The sequence below is a fragment of the Paroedura picta genome, chromosome 4 (assembly GCF_049243985.1).
Source record: "Paroedura picta isolate Pp20150507F chromosome 4, Ppicta_v3.0, whole genome shotgun sequence".
In the NCBI taxonomy this organism is placed as follows: Eukaryota; Metazoa; Chordata; class Lepidosauria; order Squamata; family Gekkonidae; genus Paroedura; species Paroedura picta.
The window spans coordinates 92,576,744-92,591,077 of record NC_135372.1 but is presented as its reverse complement, the minus strand read 5'-3'; the positions used below and the strand labels follow the sequence as shown (position 1 = coordinate 92,591,077).

At 42.6% G+C, this 14,334-nt stretch overlaps 1 protein-coding gene and 1 long non-coding RNA gene across 5 annotated transcripts in view; one reads left to right on the top strand and one right to left on the bottom strand.

Moving 5' to 3' along the window:
- Nucleotides 1-14,334, top strand: part of LOC143835862 (copine-5-like) — a 169,681-nt gene that overhangs the window by 132,346 nt on the left and 23,001 nt on the right. For 3 of the 4 annotated variants that reach the window (XR_013230366.1, XM_077334233.1, XM_077334235.1), the window contains 2 exons: nt 3,771-3,824; nt 9,872-9,933. Coding sequence is in view for 3 of the 4 variants with exons in the window: in XM_077334233.1 (XP_077190348.1) it covers nt 3,771-3,824; nt 9,872-9,933 (116 nt within the window). In the remaining variant the exon portion in view is untranslated. Of the gene's footprint in view, nt 1-3,770; nt 3,825-9,871; nt 9,934-11,199; nt 13,055-14,334 lie in introns of those variants that run through there. The other variant, XM_077334234.1, reaches the window with a different exon arrangement.
- The window catches only part of LOC143835863 (uncharacterized), a 50,610-nt gene that overhangs the window by 35,415 nt on the left and 861 nt on the right, over nt 1-14,334 (bottom strand). The gene's annotated exons all lie outside the window — the stretch shown is intronic.

Genomic DNA, 14,334 nt, shown 5'->3' with positions numbered 1-14,334 from the left:
AAGGGAAGGGAAAAGACTGCTTATCCTGAGGTTATGTAGCAGAGGGGAACAGTGCATGTGTGAGCTCTGGGCTGAGTGGGGGTGAGGTGGAACAGAGGTGGGAATACCCTGCACTGAAAGTCTTACTTCAGTCTAGCCTTCTCTTTCCATCATGACCCAAAACAGCTTTTTCACTCCTGGCTTCCTGTCCTTTATTTATCTATTTACTGGTTGATTTAAAATATTTATACCCTGTATGTTCCGGAACCTGCCTGAGGCAGCTACACACGTAGGCACTAAGCCCTCTCCCTCTATGTGGGAGGCAAAATTTGGAACACACGTACCTCTGCAAGTTACTATTCACTATTTTTGAAATTAAAGAAATGTAGATGAGCTGTGCAATTTCATATAACATGCTCCATAACTGTTTTAGCTGAACATATATATGTTCCACTCCTGGGGAGGAAAGCTATGGCAAATCTAGACAGCATCCTAAAAAGCAGAGACATTAACCTGCCAACAAAAGTGCGTTTAGTCAAGGCTATGGTCTTCCCAGTTGCAATGTATGGCTGTGAAAGTTGGACCATACGGAAGGCCGAGCGTCAAAGAATTGAGGCTTTTGAACTCTGGTGCTGAGAAGACTCTTGCGAGTCCCTTGGACTGCAAGGCGAACAAACTGGTCAGTCCTAGAGGAGATCAGCCCTGACTGCTCTTTAGAAGGCCAGATCCTGAAGATGAAACTCAAATATTTTGGCCACCTCATGAGAAGGAAGGACTCCCTGGAGAAGAGCCTAATGCTGGGAGCGATCGAGGGCAAAAGAAGAAGGGGACGACAGAGAATGAGGTGGCTGGATGGAGTCAATGAAGCAGTCGGTGTGAGCTTAAATGGACTCCGGGGAATGGTAGAGGACAGGAAGGCCTGGAGGATCATTGTCCATGGGGTCGCAATGGGTTGGACACAACTTCTCACCTAACAACAACAACAAATATTTGTGCCTGGTGCAGCTGCGAGACATGTCAAGTATGATGTACATTCTGCCTTCTAAGCACATGAAGAGTGTTTATAAGGGTTTAAAACCTGCAGGGTAAAGGGAAGTAACTACAGCACAGGGCTATAGTAACCTGCTTTTCTCCACTTCCCCCCTTGTCATGTATAAATAATGTAATACTGGTGCACACACGTTGGAACATCTGGAAACCTGGACTGTAATCTATTTTCAGACTGAATTTCATAATAGTATAGTAATATAATATTCAGTTTCACTGTCTTAATGTATGTATTTTGCGCAAACCCACTGAATCTGGTAGCTCTGAACAGTTTGTTTATAATTTGCTTGTTGAGGTATGAGATGAATGCAGGCATGTTGTTTGCTCTTCCCTATGAAATATGAAGGTGGAAGATTACTGAAGAGTGTCAGCTCTATTTTATAAAAGATTAATTTGTATTTGTGCAGCAGTTGTTTACAGCATAATGATAATGTACAACTGTTTGTTTTCCTTTAGCAATGGCTCCTACAATCAATGATTCCTTATTTCCTGTCTGAATTTGCATTGATTACATCTCAGGGGATATCTCTAATCTAGGACAGAAAGAAGCATACAGATTATTTGGATCCTAAATCTCACATCAAAGCATGGCACAATATAATCATTCTAATGGTCAAGTCAAACGAACCACAGCCACAGTACAATGGGGTGTGAAGTGGGCCCAACTTGGGTCAGTGCAATAGGCCACTGCACACTGCAGAAGACTTAAGGCCATTGATTTCCACCCAATTCCCTCCTCCCATTGTAGTCCCCTGAAAATTTGTTCCTGGGGATCTGTGGGCCCACAGGCAAAGTGTGTGTGTGTGGGGGGTCTGAATTGGGAGGGGAGAACTGACAGAAACCACCAAGCCCTCTGGAAAAAAATATTGTGTCCTTAAATTTTCAGGTGTTGAAAACTGGCTACTGTCTGGGTTCTGTGCTAAATGTTAACATTTTGTACCTGGGTAATCCAAATTGTCCATTAAGGAATTCTGCAAGCTGCACAGATTTTGCAGTGATCTGTCTGTTCACCACTACAGTAGGCAGGGAGCCATCCGTTGGCTATCCCACTTATAGAGACCAGAGCTAAGGCCTTTTCCATCAGGGCACAGCTGCTGTGAAATGCGCTCCCTGAAGAGGCAAGTGGGGGCCCTCTCCCTGGAGAAGGTGCTGAGAGGCCTGCTATTTTGCCAAGGCTTTTGATGGGGGTTTAATAGCTGGTATCTTTTAAATGGGGGGGGGGGGGTTGGGCCTTGTTATTTAATCTTTGGTTTTAGCTGGAGACTGCAAGCTGCCTTAAACCAAGAGTGAAGGCAGAATACAATAGTTTGAATAAATAAATAAAAGAAGTAATAAATAAGAAGTAGAAACTTCATTAAAAAGAACATTCTCACAAACCTGATTTCATTGCCCAGAACCACACAGTGCCCAGTACATGCAGACCAGAATGTAGCCAACCCCAGATGTACCAAACATGTAATGTGCTAAAATTTGCTAGCAACATGGTGCATTGCTAAATACAGCGCAAGGCTTGATTGGCTAGTGAGATGAAACACTTTCAGTGAGGCAAAGCCATTACATGGTAGAGAGAGGATGTGGTCAGGATGAGCTGAATGATGGGCTGCATAAACCCAGAGATGGGAAATAAGACTAAATATATTCTAATGCTATAGTCAAGTGGGTAGCTGTGTTGGTCTGAAACAGCAGAACAAATCTAGAGTCCAGTGGCACCTTTAAGACCAACAAAGTTTTATTCAAGGCTTTCTTGTGTGCACATGTTTCCTCAGAGAGCTTCCTCTAATGCTGAAAGACATTTGCTGTACAAACTCAGCTAGGGCTGCCAACATCTAGGTGGCACCTGGAGATCTCTTGCAATTATGGTTCATCTCCAGACAACCAAGATAAGTTCCCCTGGAAAAAATGGCTGCTGTGGAGGGTGGACTCTGGCTTTGTACTGTACTGAGGCCCCACAGCACCTTCCCCAGGTCCTATCCCTAAAATTTCCAGATATTTCCCAACTCAGAGCTGCCAACCCTAGAGTTAGCTGATATTTTAAAAAGAGATCTGTGTTGTCATTCTTACTACTGCTGGAGACTGAAAAAAACCTGACTTCATAACTCTGAGCCTTGGATCCTCCAGTTAACCTCCAGTTAAGCCTCACAAACTGGCGGTAGAGAGTGTCACCCCCTCCCCTCTTGTAGTTGAGGATGCGGAGAATAAATGAGTAAGATTAAGCCATCGTTGTTGCCACTGTTGTAAATTATTGGATCTTATTGTTATTTTATGGTTTTTAGGGGACGGGGTTATGTAAGCCGCCTCGAGCCTTCGGGGGGAGGCGGGGTATAAATACAATAATAATAATAATAATAAAAATAAAAAACCTCAGGCAGGCCAAGAGTCTGAGCCACCTCTCCCGTCTATAAAATGGGAATAAGATGGGTGCAAAAATCAGCAAGTGAGAGACTGTCAAAGCCCTCCTCAAAACCAAACATTTCATTGAAGTCTTTGGTTTTCCCTCCACTCTGCCTTGGCTCTCTTGCTTCCTTACCTTGTTGTTGAAATGTAGAGCTGTTAGTTCCTGGGGTCAAGGCCCTGCCGCTTTTGCTACTTCTCTCAGCAAAGTTCCATCAGCATCAATGGGACCAGATAATGTCTGATAATGGTTGTACTTATGCACTTTGAACAATCAGAAGTTACAGGCAGGGATCTCCCCTCATCCCTGTGTTCCCTTAAGACATCTGCTTTCTACTTATTTTCACTCTTAGGTGGTAAATCCCAAAAAGAAAATGAAGAAAAAGAAGTATATTAACTCAGGAACAGTGAGTAACACAACTTTAATTCTTGTTTTAGGGAGGAAGGAGGTGTTTCTCTAGTGGGGATGTAGCTGGCCCCTAGGCACTCTGGCCAGGTGCTTTGGCATTTGCCTCAGAGATTTTAAGCATCAGGAAGCCAAAAGGCAAGTACCATTTGTATACCCTCAGGCAAACTGAAAAGTGAATGAAGATGAGATGTTTCCTGCTGCTGAGAGGGGGAGCACAAATCCAATTGCTTTGCTCTAAACGAGACTTTCTCAATCTATGGGTTCTTGATGGCCCTGGAAGGTTTTCCAGAATTGGTGGGAGTTCATTAATTTTTAATATATGCTTAAAATGTGTTAAATATTTATTGGGTGATATGACCACATATGGTCATGTCAAACACACACACACACACACAGCCTGAAAATGACCAATGATGACCCTGGAAGGAGGTGGGAAAGGGAGGGGCATGTACACAGCTATGCTTCCCAACCATATTCTGCACAATTGTGTGGCTTCTGGGGTTTCTTGAAGGCTGAATAATATTTCAGGGACTTCTTAACTGTAAAAAAGTTGAGAAAGGCTGCCCTAGACCATCCACAAGCATGTCTGTTGTATAATGGTTGGACCTGAAGACCTACTTGCCTCCTTGCTTTTGGCTTTCTTTGAGATCTGTACAAATTATTTTATTCTGGAATTCATTTAATGATAGATTAATGCAATCTATTTTCTGACATAGTGTTGATCAATTTGTTTACTCCTAACAACTCTTACATTTACTGCTTACTGCTGGATTTATTTCTTTTATTAAATTGTAATATTTTAGCATGTTTTTTACTGCTGTTGTGTTGTAAATCGTTGTGCTGTTGCTAATTTATTTTATCATTAGAGTAGCCCTTTCTTTTCAGCTTTTACTTGTCAACTTATTTGAGTGCTACTTTAATAGAAAGACAGTGTAGAAATCCTCTCAATAAATTAGTAAAGCTCTGCTATTTATGGTTCACATTTCCTGCAATGTTGAATGTTTTGACCTCTGCTTAGTGGGAGAGAAATGCATGTGAAATGTTCCATGGAAATACATGCATCTTCTATAAATAGCAGCTTCCCATTTATAAATGAATTCATACTCAAATACATCCCCAAAACATTTTTCAAAGTTAGGAAGATAGAATGTGTCATATTTGTAGTGCAGCCATGAATAATAGGGGGGGGGGGACCCATAATACACTCCAGAGTTTGAGGACATTATTCCCCAGTGCATTTTCACCAGATTTAAAGAAGGGGAATTTTCAAGTGTAGTATACTTGAATGCAGGGAAAGATTCAGCATTTAGTAAGAATTATGAGTATGTTCATTCCACATTTCCCAAATTGCATTAACAAAAACCTTTCAGTCTAAATGAAAGATTATCACATCTGTGAGTATTCATGCATTATGAATGTATGAATAAGTTGTTATTCCTAAGAACAGGCCTTGAAAGGGTCCCTTCCCTTGGCCCCTGGCCAGGCAGCTTAAGGTGGCTTTGGGCCACAGCTTGCAGCCAGATCAAATGTGGCGGGCAGGGGCTGGGCAGCTCATTAGCAGGCAGTCAGCAAGCCGGGGGGCCCTCGTCAGCAGGCCCAGCCTAGCAGGCCAAGAGGCCCTCATTAGCAAGCCCTCCACCACAACCCTTTGCCCAGGGCCCTCTCCCTTTACCTGCTTCTGGCTCGAGGCACTGAGGTGTCTGAGAGCAAAGGGGCTAGAGTCCAGGGACAGAAGGCGGGAGCTACAGGGGCAGGGCCAATCAGGGCAAAGCTGGCTGCACCCTGATTGGCCCTATTCCAACTTGGATAGCCGGACATGTCCCACCCCCTAGGCTGTTTCACAAATATATAGAGGAACAACAATGGATAAGGATGAGGTGGAGCCATGGTTCAGTGGCAGAGTATGTGCTTTTCATGCTGAAAGTCCTAGGTTCAATACCTGGCAGTTCCACTTAAAAAGGCCAGGTAGCAGGTGGTTTGAAAGACTTTTGCCTGAGCCCGTGGAGTGCTACTGGCACTGTGGATGAATAGACAATTATTGAGTTTGGTAGACCAAGGGCCTTACTCAGGATAAGGCAGCTTCACGTGTTCATTTGCAAAATGAACACCTTCATATTTTAAGGTTCATTGCCATGCCTCTCAACATTGAATGGCTATATCCAATGGTTCCTCGTTATGCTAGAGCATTTGCTCTAGCTCATCTTGTCACTCACTCCTCTGAAATATTGTGTGGGAGATTTTGTGATAGTCCATATTCAGATCATCTTTGCCCTGGTGGCCGGGGTGAAATTGATAGTTATGAAGTAGCAGAATGTTCCTTTTTAAAGAGTTTTTAGGAATCACTGGATTTTACCTGTTTTATCACATTTATTGTTCAATAATTTTTGTTGGGATATTAATTCCCTATCTGATACTAGACCATGATCCAAAAAATTTTTATTGGTTGCTATATTCCTATCTATCATGTTTTCCTTTAGAAACTAAAATACTCTTCTAGTCATTGCTCAAGATCTATTGACAAAGGGAGCTCTGGAAAGAGAGGGCAGGAGGGAGGAAGAAAGGCTGGATTGATGGATATATTAATGGATGAAAAGAGGAAAACATTTAACACTTGTATGCTCCTACCAAGGATTAATGCATGAGCCCCCTGTTGCAAAATACTGAATGCTCTAAAATATCCACTGTATGCTGCATTTATTTATTATGCAACTGTTTGTGCAAACAGTTATAAAAGCCACAGGATGGTTTAAAACCTTAATTGTCCTTCACTCTTTTATGAGCAGTTCTAAATGTCCCCCACTAGCATATGAAATGACAGGCTGTGCACTACATGTTCATGCACTACACGTCTATGTTCATGCGTGTGCAGCTCCATTCATGCACATTACAGACCTGCAGATGTATTCCAACCCCCCAAAGAGATCCTGCGAAAAAAGACTAAACCTTGAAAGATGACCATGCTAGCAAATCTCACTAACAATTTTAATATGTCATCTCCCAAAATCAGGACAAATAGGGACAGAAAATCCAAAAGGGGTAATGGCCCTGATAAATAACAATGGCCAGAGTGTATGCATTGCTAGGAAGAGTACTGTTTTCCAGCATTAAAACTGGAGACATACTTAACCTTTACAATGTGTTACGTGGTAGCTTGTAGCCTCCTCCCAGGGCAAAGAATGCTGCTACTATTATCTCTACATCAGAATGACCGAGTGGTCTGATTACACCCACTGCAGAGTTACCCCCTCCCAGAGGAGACAGACTGGGCAATCCCAGAGGTGAGATTAATGCAGAGACTGAGCATCACTGTGGGTGGCTCATTTGGGCTCCCAGCAGCCTTTATGTCATTAATTGGAACATGCAGGCAGCTTTTGCATAGCCTGCTGCTGCTCCCAGGACAACATTTGAGAATTACTGATGGAAACAAAATGTTTTTATAAAACAATTATTAATATAGTTTAGGAACCAGCAACCAATGGCTTGGGAGCCCCACCTTCATGTCCTGTCATACCACCCCACTTAGGAAGGTAACCTCCCTACTTTCCCAGGAGTGTTTGTTACACTCTAGTGTGAACACCAACTGCTAGACCCTGCAGCTCCAAGAGCAGTGCTGGAGATAACTCTGAAGTCTCCTCTTAACAAAAAAAATATATATCATGAGCTTAATTTGTGTCTTTTCAGTAAATCACTTTTGCTAAACATGCCAAGCCTGTTTATTTGAGAAATTGACTGGGAAGGTGACAGGCTCTGCATACACAGTGGCTTTTCAGACAAAATGTCAAGCAGCTGCATTATCAAGAGGAGCTTGAATAGCATGTACTCCTGGGATATGCACTTGGGTACCCCAAATGTAGATCTAGCAAGATCTTTTGTATATTTCTTCCCACAAATTCTTGAAGGATTTTTTCAAGAATATTCAAGTATCTAATGTCATCTACAATGATTTATGATTCAGACAATATGTTCCTATATTTGATTTAAAAACTAATTTAATGCACCCAGACCAAGTGTTCTTAGTTGGCACAGATGATAGATGAGCCAAATTAGAAACATGCATTTAATGTTATAGCTTCAAGGGAAGATTAGCACCCCAAAGGCCTTGGTTTCCCACGGTCCAGAACTCAGTTACATGAGATGCATGACTGGTGCAGCTATCAGCAGCCCTGTGTCTTTTCCTAGTCTTTCTCCTAGAATTGTACATTAACACCTAGGAGAGTGTAGTTTAAATGTTAGCAAAACCCTGCTACTATTACTACATATCCTGTTATTAAACCTTCTGATTATGGGGCTGAGTTTCTTCTCAGCCCTAAAGATGACAAACTACTAATCCTAGTAACAATAGGTACAATCCTCATACCTGTCATCTGCCTTAGATATACGGTCACCATTTCATCTGTAATGGGCACTGTCAGGATCTGTGTTGGCATTAGCATCTTGCCATGTTCTTTACTGTTTGTATGCTTACATCTGCTGAGGGCAGGGGGAATGGACTGACCATTAGAAGAGTTTAGGAATGTTTGGGAGGATGAGGTTGTTTATGATTTCATTTTGATCTCTGTGTAGGCTACATGTTAACTGTATGCTGAAATATGGGTTACAATTATGTCTGTGATAATGGAACCATGGCTTTCCTTTCCCTAAAAAAAATCCCAATTCTTTCATCTTGTTTACCTTACCCACCAAAGGCAGGATGTGAGCATAGGCAGGAAGGTGAACCACAGAATCAGCTTCCTTCTGTTCAGTAGCAGATTTAAAAGAATGGGAAGAAACTCTGGAGTGTGACCAAGAAAAGATATTCCACCTCCAAGAATGTTATTTAAGACACTGACTGCCCAAGAACAGTGTTGATGCGAGTTAGTTTCAGAAGTTTGGTAATAGGTCTATAGTATCCTAGTGAGAATTTTTGCACCCAAGCTTTGCTGCAAGTCACCACCAAGATTACTACCCAGACCAGGGGTCCCCTGGCATGACACTCACCTATACCCTTTCTGGCACCTGCCACGGGTTTACTTATTTATTTTAACAGATTTTGTCCCACCAGAAAAATGCAGCCAAACCACAAACCAAATTGAACCAGGAGGTTTGTTTTCAGGGAACAGAAAACAAAAGTTTAAAGAGACTCAGAGTCCCTTTAAACCAGTTATCTGCTCCATCCACAGATGTGAACTGCCACAAAGTGCTTTAAAAGCTTGTGGGAATTCATAACCTGTAATGCACTTCTGTTCACGAACCACAAACAGGGCAAAATTCATAATTAATTTTGCTTTATGGTTCGGATCATGCTCATCCCTAATCCCGCTCCCCCTTCCCTGGTTAAAACCTATCCATTATGATGCATGAATGGTGAAGACACAGATGTAGCATAATTTCTCAGTTTCCTGGCAGATCACAATCACCCAAAAGCTGCCCCCCCAAAAAAAGAGTGGCCTTCCATGCCCTGAGGAACCTAGGGAGGTCCTGTAAAACATGCACTTCTTCAGGCAGCAAGTTCCACAGGACAGAGGCAACTACTTTGAAGGCTCTCACCTTTGTTGACACAAGGTGGACAGTTCATGGACCTACAATAAATTTGAAATGACATTCAGAGAAGACAGGGAGATTCATGGCAGGTAGAACCAGATAGGGCTTTTGCTTAGGAAGTCTTCTGATTGACCACTGGAGACCTGCTAGGTTTAGCAGATTTCCAAAAATGTCTCTTTGGGAGCAGCTCCCATCACAACGCAAGGTTCTTCACTAGATGCCAGAAAGTAGATGCAAGAAAATATTTTAAATTAATATGTTCATTATAAAAGGCATTCTGTTAAACAGTGCTTCTGTCTGAAATAGTGAATAATTACTGTTAGAATTATGCATAACCCCACTCCTTCACCTTTTATGGTTGGCTCTGCCTCCTACAATGGCCATTTTGGGGCTGCACTCACCACCATGTATCAGAATTCCAAAGGGACCCACAGGCTCCTAGGGGTTGGGGACCTCTGACGCAGACTAATAATAGCTACTTCTGAGTTTGTTGTATAATAATATCCCTCTTTCTTTATTTTTGAGGTAACGTTGCTCTCATTCGCCACAGAATCAGAGCACACATTTTTGGACTACATCAAAGGAGGGTGAGTACAATCTCTATATATCTCCTAGTGCATGGTCTCCATCATTGCTAGACCCCAGGCCTATCTTTAATGCCCACATAATAATATAGAATCTAATGAGCATGACAGGAAGTCATGCGACACTGGAACTATGTGGCAGGAAGAGGGGAATTAAAGTTCTGACCACATTGGTAGAGGAGGGCTCTACACTGTTGGTGCATGTGGAACACTGGAAGATCAGTCTTTTTAAATTTTTACAAGGCTATAAAAACATGGGGAATTCATTCTCAATTAGCACAATTATGCAGAGTTAAATCTTCTGTTCTCTCCCTGCATGGTTGTGACTCATACAGAAACTCTACATGATGGTACTTTTCCTTAAAGACCCCTGGAAATACCCAGTCATAGACCACCATCAGGGTGTAATCCTAGACTCCTCTCTGTCAGTGGAGGCCATTTCATATATGTTGCCCACCAGGCTTTTGACCATCTCTGCAAGATTGCATCCGACCTGGCCACTGTGATCCATGCAATGGTCACCTCCAGATTTGACTACTGCAATTCTATGCAGGGATACCCTTGTACCTGATCCAGACACTTCAACTAGTCCAGAATGCAGTGGCCAGGCTCCTTACAGGAACTAAATGGAAAGAGTATATTCAACCAGTGCTCTTGCAGCTGCACTAGATTCAGACTGAAGACTGAATCAGGCTCAAAATGCTGGTTCTTACCTTCAGGGTTCTAAATGGTCTGGGACCTTTGTACCTGTGGGACCGCCTCCCCCCCGTGCCCCTAAGAGAAGCTTGTGATCGAGCACACAAAACTTGCTCAAGATCCCTGGCCCCAGAGAAGTTAAACTGGCTTCAAACAGAGCCAGGTCTTGTTCAGCCCCGGTGCCAGCTTGGTGGAACACTCTCCCAAGCAAGATCAGAGCTTTGCAGGACCTAAAACAGCTCTGCAGACCCTATTCCACCAGGCCTATGGTTGGGGTCTACAGAATACCATCAATAGCTGGCCTCCCTACAAATAAATGCGCGTGGGTGTAAAAGGATAAGCATCTGTACACTATCTAGCTGACAACAACTTAGCTGACCCACCCCTACTGGAATGGAAACATTGAGCTCCTTGGTTTTTAAGTGTTAACTTGTTTTTAATGTTAAAATATTTTAATCTGTATTTTATTGCAAATGTTGTAAGCCACCCTGAGCCTTCAGGGAAGAGTAGCATATAAATTGGATTATAAATAAATAAATAAAAAACTCCCAGCAATTTTTATTCTTCTAGCAGGATGACTGAGAAATTACAGAAGGGCACAGCAGACCAAGTTCAGGTGTTATGGACAGTAGGATCTCCAGACCTATGAAATATACAGCTCAGGACATGACAGACAATTTTCAGATGTTTTCCCCCAGTCATTCTTTAAATATCTAATTATACCTGAATTTGATATAATTAAAAATCCAGTGCATGCTTATGGAGATTGTCTGTCAGGTACATCTCTGCAAAGGTATATTTTATCTTCTTATGTAACAGCTGTGTAAAACGTTTTGTTCCATTTCAATAAAGGTATCTAGCTCACATGTGGATGAATTTTACAGTCACTGAGCTGGAAGACAAGCACATTTTTCTCTGCAAAATAATGCTCTAATTATCTGGCACCTTAGAGACGAGATATTAGAACTGTGTCCTCCCCCGACCACCTTAAAAAATTCTAGACAGAAAACAGAGAACAGACAATTCTGATGGTTTATGTAAAGCCCTAAAGCAAAGTGTGGACGGCTGAGCCTCCGGGGAGGACGGTATATAAATATAATAAATAAATAAATATAAATAAATAAATAGCATCCCAGTGGGGTGTGGTGGTTAAGAGCAGGGGCCTCTAAGCTGAAAAAACGAGTTTGATTCCCCATTCCTCCACACAAAACAGCTGGGTGACCTTGGGCTAGTCACAGTTCTTTCAGAGCTCTCTCAGCCCCACCTACTTTATAGAGTGTCTGTTTTGGGAAGAGGAAGGGAAGACTATCATGAACCTCTTTGAGACTCCTTTGTGTAGTGAAAAGCGGGGTATGAAAGCCAACTCTTCTTCTTTAAGGTTGCCATATCTCTCCTGGCCACTGGCAGGGAATGGGGTGGGGGGGGGCTCTGGATGTTTGGGGATGGAATTTAGTAGAATACATTGCCATAGACTACATCTTCCAAAGCACCCATTTTCTCTAGGGGAGCTGATCTCTGTAGTCTGGAGATGAACAGTAATTTCTGTGGGTGCCTAGGCCCCACTGACTGAGCTGTGCATATTTACACCACCTAAGATTTACACTCAAGTTGTTTCTGTTTGGTATTTGTACCAAAGTGGCTGTAGGCCTTTTGCATCCATGGCTGATTCCGCACTTACTTTGTTTTTTCCGTTGTGGATGCTGCTGAATTCAGATCGGTTTGAACTCAGGTCTTCCTCTATTCCCCCCCCCCCATTTGAAACAGAAAGTGTTCTGCACTAGATTGGGGAACCTCAGAATGGGGGGGGGTGCCAATTGCAGCAGGAATTTCTTTTCTTGAAGGAGGGGGGGATTTGAGGGGGGAATAACAAGAGGCAAATCTCTGCTGAGAGAAGTTAGGGCTTCTGGAGCACAGTCACTTTAAAACAAGCCTTGCATCCGGGAACCAGGAAGTCTTTGAACTGATGCCCTGAACATTCAGGTAAGACAGTTTTGTTCCAAGGCACAGAGAAGGGAGTTCATTAGAAAAAAAGCAAAAATATGCACATTTACTCATGGCGGTTTTTGAAATATTGAGGCTTATATCCACTCCAGGATATCACCAGGGAAAGGTAGGGTCACCATGAATCAATCATGCATGTTCCATAGGGAAAATTTAAAGTGTCCAAAATCAAAATGGAAATCGAATTCAGTGTAGACTGCATGGATTTAGTCAATCTGTTAGTGGGTAAAAAGCCCTCTGCAGACTACCCCATGATTAGCTGTGTTACTTTTGTCAACACATTTTAGACTACATACAATAGGATGCAGCCCCAACTTAGTGGCATTTTATCCAGAGAATGATGAGGTTAACTGTGTTGGGCCCATTTCCCTATATTTGATCCTGTGTCACACATACCAGGCCAAAGGAATGACATATAACAGGCCAATGATTGGGTCCTAATTCACCCATGCGTTCACCCATGCTCCTTGCATGCTGTGTTTGTTGGGAGGCTGAAGATCCATGTGATTTCTGCTTCTCAGAATTACTAGAGCTGTGCAAGATGAAGTCATGAAGAAGCTGCCCCTGTGCTGCTCAGGTAACATGAACGTGCCCGTCCATCTGGATGCCTGGGAGCTGTGGGATTCACCTTCTCACCCATACCTTAAAAAGAGCCCTGAAACCATGTGAATCTGGTCTGAGATGCAGTCTTATTTTGGGGGGGGACCATTCCATACCCCTTCCTGTCTGGAAAAAAAACATTCAGATGATGTAGCCAAGCTTTCCATTCAAGAATGGAATCTCAACGCTAGTTACAGTAATTTAGAACACTATAAATAGATAACATCCACACTAAACCTGCAGAAAATAATATTAGAATAAAATCACAGCAAATTGCTATTTGTTACAGCAGCCAGTGATGTAGAATTACTGGGGAGAGGCCATAGCTCATGCAAAAAATCCAAGATTCTATCTCTGGCATTTCCAGTCAAGTAACAGGTGATAATGAAAGACCATTATGTGAAACTCTGGGAAGGTGCTCCTAGATTACTGTGTTATCAGAATAAATAACATTAGACTTGCCGAACTCCTGGTCTGAAGCAGCTACATGGCCAACATCTCATCAAGAAAATAATCAGCTCACACCCTCAGACATAATGAACAGCCTCATAAGCAATGCCTTAAAAAAAAAACCAAGCCCAAAGTTCCATAAGAAGCAGTAGCAGAGCAGAGGCCACGGGGTTGTTATCAGCAGGCCAACAAAAAGGAGGCCCTACAAACTTCCCACAAGAGGAAATTCCACACACTGCTAGTGAGAAGGCTGTATCTCTCAAAGGAGGATTTCTGGCAGTGACTTCAGTACTTGGCCAGGCATGTGTTGGAAAGGAGAAGGTCAGATCCAATGTCCATGCCTAAGATTTTAAAGGATATTTCCTTTTAAAGGAAAGCAGCCTGCTAGGGATGTCCCAAAATAAAACTAAATCTTGTTAAAAATGCATCACAGGCAACACCACCAGATTGTTAATGGCAGAAGTGTTAGGGAAATATCCACATGTACTTGGGAAGGTGCATGGTAACAAAAAGAGGAATGCGGTATACAGTAGGACTATAACATCTTGCAATTTTGATGTGATGCCTCTGTTGATACAGCCCAAGACTGACTTCACCTTCTTTACAAGACTGACTTCGCCTTCTGTCTGCTTATATTTAGCTTACAGTCCAGAAGTA